Genomic DNA, 13,905 nt, shown 5'->3' with positions numbered 1-13,905 from the left:
TAACAATGCAAACTAAGTAAAATATGTACGAAAACACAGACAAACACGAAAAAATATAATAAAACACTTTGGTTGCAACGCGGATGCATTTACTTACAGTCAGTACAGACGACATGGCATACAAATAACACACTTAAAGCAAGAACAGCGTTTTTATTGCATGCAAAATAACTTGAAAATTGTAAATGTTTAACTTTCATGAGCCTAAACTTGAAACCAGTTCTCCATCTATTAGTTTTTGAAACATCTCACAATGAAACACACAGATGTGAACCTCAGAGTGGCGCTGCAGGAGAAGTCAGGGGAGCCAGTAGGCTTCATCCTCTGAGGACCATAATTGTACCAAATTTTCTGAAGACTCATCGTATGATTGTTGAAATATTTCAGTCTAAATGTTGGACCCACAAACCGACAAACCATCCAAGGAGCCACGGAGCCAGTATGGTAAAAAAGAAATAAGTGACTTTGCTTCAGTGAACGCTGAATCACAGCTTGATCCAGAGATCTTCCTCGCCTCATGATGTCACAGTCTGAAGAGCCGCCTGCTGCCTCCTAAAGCCGGCAGCAGTGGAGGGAGGGAGGGAGTCACTGTGGAGGGCTTCCCGCTGCAGAGCTGCACTCTCCATCCTCCCTGAACGGTTTGGCTTCAGACAGGGAGAAGAAGAAGGAGAAGGAGAAGAAGAAGAAGAAGAAGAAGAAGAAGAAGAAGAAGAAGAAGAAGAAGAAGAAGAAGAAGAAGAAGAAGCAGAAAGAGGACAAACTACTGGAAACAAATGAACAGAATGGCACCGGTGCATGCTGGGACGTGCAGCAGAAACACGGAGAGGTCGGAGCGTGATATGAAGGGAAAGTCCAAGAGGAAGAGGAGGAGGAGGTGTAAAGGCAAAGGTAAGTACAGCAGGTGTGTTTGTGTTATTGTCACTGTGATGCTGATATAAAGATGATATTCATAATAATGTGTTTGGTTTACTGATTTATTTAAATCCTCTATGACATCTTTGAAGTTACCCTCGACATGCTCCATGTCTCTTTTGTGTATCTTAAGAGACTTTACAGCATGTTTATTTTAATTCTGGTATAATATTCTCATGTAGGCTTACAGTTATGCTGTGATATTTGCTGAATTTAGATTTAATTTTTTAAGAAACTTGCTATAAGTGCATTGAGAAGGAACTACATGTCATTAAACTACAGTTCTTGTCGGGTGTGAGTTAAAACCACTGGCAACATATGTGTGTTTGACATGATTATACTTTATGGGGTTTTGGAGGCAGAAATAACCACAGTTGTTAGACAAAAAACAAGAGTTACAAATGAAGAATTTTCTATTTCAATGTTTCATTAAATGTTTGGCGTTTGCTGTTTATTTGTGTCTGCCAGGCTGAACTCAGGTCTGTTACAGAATCAACTCCACTTTGCATAAAACTGCAAGTCGGAGCTCCGACTCTTTATTTATATACTCAAAGGTGCACGGTGTCGAAGGTGGATCAAGTGTCTGCTACATGTGACCAATATGCCCTTTATCCTCAGACCTTTGAGTTAGAAAAGTAAAGCTTTGTGAGGCTGTACACAGGTGCAGTATCTCTTTAAGCTAAATGCTAACATGCTCTTGTTTATCAGGTATAATGTTGTCTAAGTTGATTGAAATTATATTAAGTTTGCAAAGAAGTATTCATGACCTTTTTGTAAGTAAAAGTTCTAATACCACACTGTGAAAATACTTCAAAATCTTACTGGTGTTAAAGTATGTAAGTTTTCAGCTTTGTGACGATCCAAGAGGCTTTTTAAAGAGTTTATCTATCTGAAGAAGTAGGAGGATTTCTAACAACATAAAGGAAAGTAGCAAAAAACTGCAAGATGTACCTCTGAGATGTAGAGAAGTAAAAAGTACAATATTTACCTATGAGATGTAGTGGAGTAAAAAGAGTAAATGTACTTGCTAGATATTTAATAATGGACCAGGAGCAACTTTGCCATTCATGACTAGAACTGTGAGGATCCTAAGAAAGTAAACAGAAGCAGAAGAACAACAAATTACAACAAATAAATGTAAAATAACATAATTACAATATTCAACTGAAGACTTTAAAACATTAAAGCAACTTTAAGTTTATTAACAGAAATTCAGCAGAAAGTTGACGTGCATCTCCTTTGCTCCCAAAGATATATTATACTATTTTATTTTATTATACAATATTAAAAAGACTGACACAAGTCGATGAGAAGTTCAACATGTGGAAGAAAAAAAGCAGTCTCATAAACCTGAAAACAGTGTACTTTTTGTTAACTGTGCATAAATGAAAACGTCTCACCATGAGCTCTGATAATCATAATTACAGTCGTCTGGGCAACAGGTTGGCATTTTAGGATTAAACTGTCATTGTTCTCCACATGCTAATCCTCAGTAAATGCTGCAGATTACTCCGTGATGGCTTTTGTATTGAGTCCAATGGTTATTCAAAGTGCGCTAAGCCTATTCCACTTTCATTAATGACCCATTGGCCCCAGCGCTGGAGTAAAAACTGTGTCCTCTTTGAGAAATCATTACTCAAATCCGACTATTTTAGGGCCAGAATGCACTTAGCTAATGCTTCTGCCGCATCCAGCAACGAGCTGTACTTTAACGCCAGCTGTCCCAACAGAAGGTGGCATCTTTTTCTCAAACGGCAGAAGTCTCTTGTGCGTCTGTTATCAGTCCGTCTTTGTCCAACAGTTGTTCAAGTTCTGCATCAAACCGTCTATGTTTTAAAACGCCGTCTTTGTGTAAAAACGTTTCTAGGTGTTTTTAAGCGATACCTCTGTGAGAGCAACTTCAGTGAATATGTATGTTTGGTTCAAAATGTTGTATGTTTGCATGACATGTTATATAAGATCTTGAGTTTTATAGGTGAACTAAGAAAGTTCTAAGTTTCTTTTTAATATTATTCTTTTAAAAAGCGCTATAATACAAGTTTAGTTTGTTATTTATGGCGATTGTTACAGTGCATGGCTAAAAAAGATTTTGTGCAAAGAAGAGCCATTGAAGTATTTGTAGGTTGGAATGAATTTAAGTTTTTGACGGTGTGAAACAGTGGAGTGAGAGTGGATTTATAATGTGTTTTGAACACCAAATTGGTCAACGTATTCATTCATACAGTGGTTTGTATGACATCTTGCAAAAGTAATTTTTTGATATAACAAAATAACTTTCGTTGTCCAGAAACACGAGCGATAAATCATGTTCCCTTACAAATCAATTGCACCATCATTTATGATTCGAGGGAAAAATGTTTTCTTCTGGATTAAATGGTTGAAGTTCTAAACTGTTTAAAACATGTGGTAACAAAGGAACCATAAAAAAAAAAAAAAAAAAAAAAAAAAAACGCTTAAAAACTTCTTGGTTAGGTAAGTAAAAAACATCATGGTTTGGCTTAAAATGACTACAAAGTTTAAACAAAACTAAACAAAAGTGCAACCAAAGTACCTGGTTATGTTTAGCCCATAAAACTTATTTAACACAGTTTAACAGAATACAACATGTTAGTGAGCTTTAGAGTTGCTGGTAGAAGTATTTTTGTATCTTTTTGCCGAGCCAGGCTAGCTGTTTCTCCCAGCTTTTATGCTAAGCTAGGCTAACCACGTTCTGACTCCAAAATACTCTAAATAAGTAAAATTAAAATAACATGAATCTGACCAGAACCCGAAGCTTTACCTGACTAAACAATCCAGGTAGCGAGACGCTTAGCCAAAAAATCTGAAGTAAAACAGGGTTAGATTTGGTTGAGTTTTCTAGTCATCTACGTTATCTAACAACATTCCAATATGAATGATTTAAATCAAGTCATAAAAATGCTGCTGCTCACTAGTAAAACATTCATCCTTTGCTGAGAAGACAAACTTTTTATGGATCAAAGAGTAAGGAACATTATTTTAGCTTCTTTGTCACACAAAACTAAACTTCTCTCTCCCTGTTAGGAATTACAGGGCAAAGTCTACAGAGCGCATAATGAAAGAACCGTTAATGAGGATTTTTGTACAGATGACAGGATGGAGTTATTGCCAGCTTTTCAGTAAAAACAAATCACTATTTGGCTGTAAAATCCCCTTCTACTGGCTTTTCAGTCTAAATTTAACAAACTGTCATTTGTTGGCTGTAAAATCCAGTCGGAGTAAAACATTTGATTGTCCCGCTTTCAATGCGGATTATGATTCTCAAACATGGAACAAACAGCTGCTGTCTGTCGGCGGTTGTCTGATGTCGCGTCATGCGTTTGGACATATCTGCATATTGGATGCTTTTTGGATAAGTGAGCTCCTCATCGTGCAGTCAAACTTAGTGGGGCATGTCAGTGTGCAATTTCACTGATGGATTCTGCAATCTCCACACTTCTCTGGGGTCTGGCTTCATGAAAACATTAGCAATATGGTTTGTGTGCCCATTTAACTTAATTGCAGGGATGCTCGGTGGGTAAAAGTGCGATACTAATTCTGCAAGGGTTAGGGGGTCCCATTTCCTCTGCAGCTCAGTGTGAAGGGAACTGCGGCTGCCAGGGTTTGAGTTTTGAGTCCCACTGGGGCTGAATAAGCATTAAAAAAAAGTTACATTAAAAGGTAAAATCTGTGGATTTTTAGCATCGTATTTGAATCAATTTAATTGTTTCTCCTGTGCATCTGCATTGAGAACTGAACTGGAAATATCGAAAAATATGAAACTGAACTAGACACTGAATCCTCCTTCACCACATTTGCTTGTTGACTTAGCGTGCCGGTGTAATCTTAGTTATAAGGGATTATCAAACCACAAATTTTTCACAAACGTTTTGTGTCCAAGCCCCTTCACAAAGCGGCAACCCAGGACTTCAAAAGGTCTCGGGTTTTTCAAACTAAAACAAGGCCGTAGTGTCTTTCAAACCCCTCGATTTTTGGGGTTTAAACTCCGGAGGACTGTGGACGCTATGCCTAAACAGAGCAAAAGATATGCCTTTAAAAAATGGAAACGTAGTTGTGTGGATGTAGCCTAAGCTTCAAATTTATTTAACCAATTACTGTAGATTTATTTTATTGTCATTCATTGCTCAGAGGGATCTTTCAGTCTGGTTAAATAATTTCACAGCATTTTGTTCTCCATGTACAAAACTATATAATGTTTATTTGTAAAGGGGATTTTACCCATAACTCTATAGCGTGATTAGATTTGAAAAGAAAACAACAAAAATGATACATACAATCACAATTAGGGATAAATTAAACCAAATTTTTTAAACTGATGAAGTGGCAGTTAAGCAGCAGGCGAGGGAGTTAAAAAAGCTGAAATGAGGCCATCGTCAGCAATCAACAGCCTGCCATAGATTATTGTTGTCATTGTTATTATCTCTCATTGCAATTTCATTGCGCATTGCCATATGTTTCAGGCAATATTTTCATCACTCATTTCCAAATAATGAGCATCAGTCTGTTGATTTGAAAGCAGAAGTTAAGCTTTAGCTGCTTGAGTGTGATTTGATTGAGCTGCTGCACTGAACTACATTAAGAGTTAGACATTTAAAAAAAGCTTTATAGTCTGTTCTCACTGCGCAAGAAAGACAATGAAAAATGTATGATTATTTTGGGGGAATTTTCGGCTTCATTCAACAGATGACAGTGTAGAAATGTGGCAGAGAAAGAAAGAGTGGTATGACATGCAACAAACGTCCAAAGGCCAGATTCGGATCCTAGATGTTGGGGTTAACTTTAATATGAGAATTCTGGCATTCTGTTTATTGATAATTTGAATAGAATTCACACCATATCCTTTGCGTTAATGCCAAAACAGGAAACTTAAATGTTCCTTAAATCGCTCTGAGTAGGGTTTGAACCTACGCGGGAAGACCCCATCCCGCGTTAAAACCAACGCCTTAACTACTCCGCCATCACAGCTATGCATTAACATACACAAGATGAATTATAGATAAGTGAAGACTGGCAAGAAGCTCAGGATGTTGTCACAGCCGTTGCATCTTGGGCGTAAATGGTGAGCAGGGTCGAATATGCGCGGGTAGACCCCATTGGATTTCAAGTCCATTGCCATTATATTTTCCCCTGAGATGTTGTATGTTAGAAGTACAACGACGGGAAAAATCCAGTTCCTACTTGTTTGGCTGTGGGCAAGATTTGAAACTTGCGCTAGGAGACCCTTTTGGATTTGGTAATGGAACATTTTTGGTTTGCAAGGAAAGGAGCAACCACTGTACAAAACAGTTGAATTAGGAAGCTTATATGCTCCTTATATCGCTGAGGGTTTGAATTTACACAGGAAAATCCCATTGGATTACAAATCAAACACCTTAACCACTCAGCCGCTACAGCTGCTGAAAGCAGTCAATACCACTTTTGTTGAAAACATCGGTGTTGAAAGAGTAATCGTTGTGATCACAAATTATGAGATGTTAGAATGAGAGGTTTTCTCAATGGAATCTGGTTCTTCGGAAACCTTACCACTTTTGTCCACAGTGACTGCCAAAGTCAACACAAAATGTCCCTTGTCGTTTTAAGCACTATCGGTGAACTTGTCTTAACATTTCGACTTAATGTGATATTAACTGTGTTGAATCGGAGACAACACCGTACCAAGCAGTCAAATTAAGAAGCTTGTATGATTCTTTAATCGCTGTGAGTAGGGTTCGAACCTACGCGGGAAAACTCCCATTGGATTTCGAGTCCAACGCCTTAACCGCTCAGCCATCACAGCTGTTGAAGGCTCTTTGTTCCACTTTTGTCCAAAGAATCGGTGTTGACAGGTTAATCGTGATCACTTATGATGAAATATTAGAATGAGAGGTTTTCTAAAGATAATCTGGTCCTCAGAAACCTTACCACTTTCGTCCACAGGGACTGCCAAAGTCAACACAAAATGGATGTCCCTTTTCTTAGCTTTAAGCACTATCGGTGACCTTGTCTTAACATTTCGACTTAATGTGATATTAACTGTGTTCAATCGGAGACAACACCATACCAAGCAGTCAAATTAAGAAGCATGTATGATCCTTTAATCGCTGAGAGTAGGGTTCGAACCTACGCGGGAAAGCTCCCATTGGATTTCGAGTCCAACGCCTTAACCTCTCGGCCATCACAGCTGTTGAAAGCCCTTTGTTCCACTTTTGTACCAAAAAATCTGTGTTGACAGGTTAATCGTTGTTATCACTAATGATGAGATATTAGAATTAATAGTTTTCCAAAGGGAATTTGGTTCTCATAACCTTACCACCTTTGTCCACTGATAGTGTCAAAGTCAACACAAAATTGAAGTTTCTTTCTGAAGCATAAAGCACTACCAGTAACCTAAGATCAAAATTTGGACTTAATGGAAGTTAACAGTATTCTATTGGGGACAACAATGAAGAAAACTTTAGAAACTTCTATGTTCCTTAAATCGCTGTGAGTAGTGTTTGAACTTACCCACCCTGGTCGTATCTTTAAGCATTATCGGTCACCTTGTATTAATATTTGGACTAAATGGAAGATTAATTGTGTTCAATCGGAGATAACACCGTAACAAGCAGTCAAATAAAGAAGCTTGTATGATTCTTTAATCGCTGTGAGTAGGGTTCGAACCTACGCGGGAAAACTCCCATTGGATTTCGAGTCCAACGCCTTAACCTCTCAGCCATCACAGCTGTTGAAGGCTTTTTGTACCACTTTTGTCCAACAAATCGGTGTTGACAGGTTAATCGTGATCACTTATGATGAGATATTAGAATGAGAGGTTTTCTAAAGATAATCTGGTCCTCAGAAACCTTACCACTTTCATCCACAGGGACTGCCAAAGTCAACACAAAATGGATGTCCCTTTCTTAGCTTTAAGCACTATCGGTGACCTTGTCTTAACATTTCGACTTAATGTGATGGGCAACACCATTTTAAGCTGTTGCTTTTTTGATATGGATATTTTGTTAACTTTAAACAATACTGTAAAACATCATACTGTTGTAGTCATACTTAAAAAAATCAGTATTTCTATCACTAATCGATGAGTAGTAGAATTAATAGTTTTCCAAAGAAAAAAGGTTCTCCCTTGATTTTGTCCAATGCTAGTTTCAAAGTCAACGAACATCACAGCTGTTATTTAAGCACAGTTCCACTTTTGTACCAAAAAATTTGTTGACAGGATTAATGTTTTATCACTAATGAAAACTGAGATATTACCTAAATCAAATAGTTTTCCAAATGGAAATAAAAAAGGTTTTTGATAACCTTACCACCTTTGTCCACTGATGTGTCAAAGTGGACCAAAATTCTTTGAAAGTTTTCATTTTGAGTCAGAAAAGTGTTTTGTAACCTAAGTGTGTGACAAAAAGATGTCTTCTGTGAAATGAAGAGTTAGTGTATTGGTTAACAAAATGTGCTTTTGACCCAAGAAAATGATCTATTTGAAATTGTGTTATTCCTTAAGTCTGTGTTAAGAACTTTAGTTTAAAAAGTATTTTGAACTAAGTACCCACCCTGGTATTGGTCACCTTGTATTAATATTTGGACTAAATGGAAGATTAATTGTGTTCAATCGGAGATAACACCGTAACAAGCAGTCAAATTAAGAAGCTTGTATGATTCTTTAATCGCTGTGAGTAGGGTTCGAACCTACGCCAGAAAACTCCCATTGGATTTCGAGTCCAACGCCTTAACCTCTCGGCCATCACAGCTGTTGAAGGCTCTTTGTACCACTTTTGTCCAAAAATCGGTGTTGACAGGTTAATCGTGATCACTTATGATGAGATATTAGAATGAGAGGTTTTCTAAAGATAATCTGGTCCTCAGAAACCTTACCACTTTCATCCACAGGGACAGCCAAAGTCAACACAAAATGGATGTCCCTTTTCTTAGCTTTAAGCACTATCGGTGACCTTGTCTTAACATTTCGACTTAATGTGATATTAACTGTGTTCAATCGGAGACAACACCATACCAAGCAGTCAAATTAAGAAGCTTGTATGATCCTTTAATCGCTGTGAGTAGGGTTCGAACCTACGCGGGAAAGCTCCCATTGGATTTCGAGTCCAACGCCTTAACCTCTCGGCCATCACAGCTGTTGAAAGCCCTTTGTTCCACTTTTGTACCAAAAAATCTGTGTTGACAGGTTAATCGTTGTTATCACTAATGATGAGATATTAGAATTAATAGTTTTCCAAAGGGAATTTGGTTCTCATAACCTTACCACTTTTGTCCACTGATAGTGTCAAAGTCAACACAAAATTGAAGTTTCTTCTGAAGCATAAAGCACTACCAGTAACCTAAGATCAAAATTTGGACTTAATGGAAGTTAACAGTATTCTATTGGGGACAACAATGAAGAAAACTTTAGAAACTTCTATGTTCCTTAAATCACTGTGAGTAGTGTTTGAACTTACCCACCCTGGTCGTATCTTTAAGCATTATCGGTCACCTTGTATTAATATTTGGACTAAATGGAAGATTAATTGTGTTCAATCGGAGATAACACCGTACCAAGCAGTCAAATTAAAAAGCTTGTACGTTTCGTTTAATCGCTGTGAGTAGGGTTCGAACCTACGCGGGAAAACTCCCATTGGATTTCGAGTCCAACGCCTTAACCTCTCGGCCATCACAGCTGTTGAAGGCTCTTTGTACCACTTTTGTCCAAAAAATCGGTGTTGACAGGTTAATCGTGATCACTTATGATGAGATATTAGAATGAGAGGTTTTCTAAAGATAATCTGGTCCTCAGAAACCTTACCACTTTCGTCCACAGGGACTGCCAAAGTCAACACAAAATGGATGTCCCTTTTCTTAGCTTTAAGCACTATCGGTGACCTTGTCTTAACATTTCGACTTAATGTGATATTAACTGTGTTCAATCGGAGACAACACCATACCAAGCAGTCAAATTAAAAAGCTTGTACGTTTCGTTTAATCGCTGTGAGTAGGGTTCGAACCTACGCGGGAAAACTCCCATTGGATTTCGAGTCCAACGCCTTAACCTCTCGGCCATCACAGCTGTTGAAAGCCCTTTGTTCCACTTTTGTACCAAAAAATCTGTGTTGACAGGTTAATCGTTGTTATCACTAATGATGAGATATTAGAATTAATAGTTTTCCAAAGGGAATTTGGTTCTCATAACCTTACCACCTTTGTCCACTGATAGTGTCAAAGTCAACACAAAATTGAAGTTTCTTTCTGAAGCATAAAGCACTACCAGTAACCTAAGATCAAAATTTGGACTTAATGGAAGTTAACAGTATTCTATTGGGGACAACAATGAAGAAAACTTTAGAAACTTCTATGTTCCTTAAATCGCTGTGAGTAGTGTTTGAACTTACCCACCCTGGTCGTATCTTTAAGCATTATCGGTCACCTTGTATTAATATTTGGACTAAATGGAAGATTAATTGTGTTCAATCGGAGATAACACCGTAACAAGCAGTCAAATTAAGAAGCTTGTATGATTCTTTAATCGCTGTGAGTAGGGTTCGAACCTACGCGGGAAAGCTCCCATTGGATTTCGAGTCCAACGCCTTAACCTCTCGGCCATCACAGCTGTTGAAAGCCCTTTGTTCCACTTTTGTACCAAAAAATCTGTGTTGACAGGTTAATCGTTGTTATCACTAATGATGAGATATTAGAACTAATAGTTTTCCAAAGGGAATTTGGTTCTCATAACCTTACCATCTTTGTCCACTGATAGTGTCAAAGTCAACACAAAATTGAAGTTTCTTTCTGAAGCATAAAGCACTACCAGTAACCTAAGATCAAAATTTGGACTTAATGGAAGTTAACAGTATTCTATTGGGGACAACAATGAAGAAAACTTTAGAAACTTATATGTTCCTTAAATCGCTGTGAGTAGTGTTTGAACTTACCCACCCTGGTCGTATCTTTAAGCATTATCGGTCACCTTGTATTAATATTTGGACTAAATGGAAGATTAATTGTGTTCAATCGGAGATAACACCGTAACAAGCAGTCAAATTAAAGAAGCTTGTATGATTCTTTAATCGCTGTGAGTAGGGTTCGAACCTACGCGGGAAAACTCCCATTGGATTTCGAGTCCAACGCCTTAACCTCTCGGCCATCACAGCTGTTGAAGGCTCTTTGTACCACTTTTGTCCAAAAATCGGTGTTGACAGGTTAATCGTGATCACTTATGATGAGATATTAGAATGAGAGGTTTTCTAAAGATAATCTGGTCCTCAGAAACCTTACCACTTTCGTCCACAGGGACTGCCAAAGTCAACACAAAATGGATGTCCCTTTTCTTAGCTTTAAGCACTATCGGTGACCTTGTCTTAACATTTCGACTTAATGTGATATTAACTGTGTTCAATCGGAGACAACACCATACCAAGCAGTCAAATTAAGAAGCTTGTATGATCCTTTAATCGCTGTGAGTAGGGTTCGAACCTACGCGGGAAAGCTCCCATTGGATTTCGAGTCCAACGCCTTAACCTCTCGGCCATCACAGCTGTTGAAAGCCCTTTGTTCCACTTTTGTACCAAAAAATCTGTGTTGACAGGTTAATCGTTGTTATCACTAATGATGAGATATTAGAATTAATAGTTTTCCAAAGGGAATTTGGTTCTCATAACCTTACCACTTTTGTCCACTGATAGTGTCAAAGTCAACACAAAATTGAAGTTTCTTTCTGAAGCATAAAGCACTACCAGTAACCTAAGATCAAAATTTGGACTTAATGGAAGTTAACAGTATTCTATTGGGGACAACAATGAAGAAAACTTTAGAAACTTCTATGTTCCTTAAATCGCTGTGAGTAGTGTTTGAACTTACCCACCCTGGTCGTATCTTTAAGCATTATCGGTCACCTTGTATTAATATTTGGACTAAATGGAAGATTAATTGTGTTCAATCGGAGATAACACCGTACCAAGCAGTCAAATTAAGAAGCTTGTATGATTCTTTAATCGCTGTGAGTAGGGTTCGAACCTACGCGGGAAAACTCCCATTGGATTTCGAGTCCAACGCCTTAACCTCTCGGCCATCACAGCTGTTGAAGGCTCTTTGTACCACTTTTGTCCAAAAAATCGGTGTTGACAGGTTAATCGTGATCACTTATGATGAGATATTAGAATGAGAGGTTTTCTAAAGATAATCTGGTCCTCAGAAACCTTACCACTTTCGTCCACAGGGACTGCCAAAGTCAACACAAAATGGATGTCCCTTTTCTTAGCTTTAAGCACTATCTGTGACCTTGTCTTAACATTTCGACTTAATGTGATATTAACTGTGATCAATCAGAGACAACACCATACCAAGCAGTCAAATTAAGAAGCTTGTATGATCCTTTAATCGCTGTGAGTAGGGTTCGAACCTACGCGGGAAAGCTCCCATTGGATTTCGAGTCCAACGCCTTAACCTCTCGGCCATCACAGCTGTTGAAAGCCCTTTGTTCCACTTTTGTACCAAAAAATCTGTGTTGACAGGTTAATCGTTGTTATCACAATGATGAGATATTAGAATTAATAGTTTTCCAAAGGGAATTTGGTTCTCATAACCTTACCACTTTTGTCCACTGATAGTGTCAAAGTCAACACAAAATTGAAGTTTCTTTCTGAAGCATAAAGCACTACCAGTAACCTAAGATCAAAATTTGGACTTAATGGAAGTTAACAGTATTCTATTGGGGACAACAATGAAGAAAACTTTAGAAACTTCTATGTTCCTTAAATCGCTGTGAGTAGTGTTTGAACTTACCCACCCTGGTCGTATCTTTAAGCATTATCGGTCACCTTGTATTAATATTTGGACTAAATGGAAGATTAATTGTGTTCAATCGGAGATAACACCGTACAAGCAGTCAAATTAAGAAGCTTGTATGATTCTTTAATCGCTGTGAGTAGGGTTCGAACCTACGCGGGAAAACTCCCATTGGATTTCGAGTCCAACGCCTTAACCTCTCGGCCATCACAGCTGTTGAAGGCTCTTTGTACCACTTTTGTCCAAAAAATCGGTGTTGACAGGTTAATCGTGATCACTTATGATGAGATATTAGAATGAGAGGTTTTCTAAAGATAATCTGGTCCTCAGAAACCTTACCACTTTCGTCCACAGGGACTGCCAAAGTCAACACAAAATGGATGTCCCTTTTCTTAGCTTTAAGCACTATCGGTGACCTTGTCTTAACATTTCGACTTAATGTGATATTAACTGTGTTCAATCGGAGACAACACCATATACCAGCAGTCAAATTAAGAAGCTTGTATGATCCTTTAATCGCTGTGAGTAGGGTTCGAACCTACGCGGGAAAGCTCCCATTGGATTTCGAGTCCAACGCCTTAACCTCTCGGCCATCACAGCTGTTGAAGGCTCTTTGTACCACTTTTGTCCAAAGAATCGGTGTTGACAGGTTAATCGTGATCACTTATGATGAGATATTAGAATGAGAGGTTTTCTAAAGATAATCTGGTCCTCAGAAACCTTACCACTTTCGTCCACAGGGACTGCCAAAGTCAACACAAAATGGATGTCCCTTTTCTTAGCTTTAAGCACTATCGGTGACCTTGTCTTAACATTTCGACTTAATGTGATATTAACTGTGTTCAATCGGAGACAACATCATACCAAGCAGTCAAATTAAGAAGCTTGTATGATCCTTTAATCGCTGTGAGTAGGGTTCGAACCTACGCGGGAAAGCTCCCATTGGATTTCGAGTCCAACGCCTTAACCTCTCGGCCATCACAGCTGTTGAAAGCCCTTTGTTCCACTTTTGTACCAAAAAATCTGTGTTGACAGGTTAATCGTTGTTATCACTAATGATGAGATATTAGAATTAATAGTTTTCCAAAGGGAATTTGGTTCTCATAACCTTACCAATTTTGTCCACTGATAGTGTCAAAGTCAACACAAAATTGAAGTTTCTTTCTGAAGCATAAAGCACTACCAGTAACCTAAGATCAAAATTTGGACTTAATGGAAGTTAACAGT

At 38.2% G+C, this 13,905-nt stretch overlaps 1 protein-coding gene and 15 non-coding genes across 16 annotated transcripts in view; 1 reads left to right on the top strand and 15 right to left on the bottom strand.

Moving 5' to 3' along the window:
• Positions 1-782: 782 nt before the first annotated feature.
• LOC129116848 (double-stranded RNA-specific editase B2-like) overlaps positions 783-13,905 on the top strand; it is a 53,401-nt gene continuing 40,278 nt past the window's right edge. Inside the window, 1 exon segment of the mRNA XM_054627542.1 lies at positions 783-888. Within this exon segment, the coding sequence (XP_054483517.1) occupies positions 783-888 (106 nt within the window).
• On the bottom strand, positions 6,624-6,706 carry trnas-cga (transfer RNA serine (anticodon CGA)). The gene has a single exon. It is a non-coding gene; the product is annotated as a tRNA-Ser (tRNA).
• On the bottom strand, positions 7,009-7,091 carry trnas-cga (transfer RNA serine (anticodon CGA)). The gene has a single exon. It is a non-coding gene; the product is annotated as a tRNA-Ser (tRNA).
• On the bottom strand, positions 7,549-7,631 carry trnas-cga (transfer RNA serine (anticodon CGA)). Its single transcript has one exon. It is a non-coding gene; the product is annotated as a tRNA-Ser (tRNA).
• Positions 8,572-8,654, bottom strand: trnas-cga (transfer RNA serine (anticodon CGA)). The gene has a single exon. It is a non-coding gene; the product is annotated as a tRNA-Ser (tRNA).
• trnas-cga (transfer RNA serine (anticodon CGA)) lies at positions 8,956-9,038 on the bottom strand. Its single transcript has one exon. It is a non-coding gene; the product is annotated as a tRNA-Ser (tRNA).
• On the bottom strand, positions 9,496-9,578 carry trnas-cga (transfer RNA serine (anticodon CGA)). The gene has a single exon. It is a non-coding gene; the product is annotated as a tRNA-Ser (tRNA).
• Positions 9,882-9,964, bottom strand: trnas-cga (transfer RNA serine (anticodon CGA)). Its single transcript has one exon. It is a non-coding gene; the product is annotated as a tRNA-Ser (tRNA).
• Positions 10,422-10,504, bottom strand: trnas-cga (transfer RNA serine (anticodon CGA)). Its single transcript has one exon. It is a non-coding gene; the product is annotated as a tRNA-Ser (tRNA).
• Positions 10,963-11,045, bottom strand: trnas-cga (transfer RNA serine (anticodon CGA)). Its single transcript has one exon. It is a non-coding gene; the product is annotated as a tRNA-Ser (tRNA).
• Positions 11,347-11,429, bottom strand: trnas-cga (transfer RNA serine (anticodon CGA)). The gene has a single exon. It is a non-coding gene; the product is annotated as a tRNA-Ser (tRNA).
• trnas-cga (transfer RNA serine (anticodon CGA)) lies at positions 11,887-11,969 on the bottom strand. The gene has a single exon. It is a non-coding gene; the product is annotated as a tRNA-Ser (tRNA).
• Positions 12,272-12,354, bottom strand: trnas-cga (transfer RNA serine (anticodon CGA)). Its single transcript has one exon. It is a non-coding gene; the product is annotated as a tRNA-Ser (tRNA).
• Positions 12,810-12,892, bottom strand: trnas-cga (transfer RNA serine (anticodon CGA)). Its single transcript has one exon. It is a non-coding gene; the product is annotated as a tRNA-Ser (tRNA).
• trnas-cga (transfer RNA serine (anticodon CGA)) lies at positions 13,196-13,278 on the bottom strand. Its single transcript has one exon. It is a non-coding gene; the product is annotated as a tRNA-Ser (tRNA).
• trnas-cga (transfer RNA serine (anticodon CGA)) lies at positions 13,581-13,663 on the bottom strand. The gene has a single exon. It is a non-coding gene; the product is annotated as a tRNA-Ser (tRNA).

The sequence above is a fragment of the Anoplopoma fimbria genome, chromosome 3, assembly GCF_027596085.1.
Source record: "Anoplopoma fimbria isolate UVic2021 breed Golden Eagle Sablefish chromosome 3, Afim_UVic_2022, whole genome shotgun sequence".
Classification (NCBI taxonomy): domain Eukaryota; kingdom Metazoa; phylum Chordata; class Actinopteri; order Perciformes; family Anoplopomatidae; genus Anoplopoma; species Anoplopoma fimbria.
This window is presented reverse-complemented; position numbering and strand designations above follow the sequence as displayed.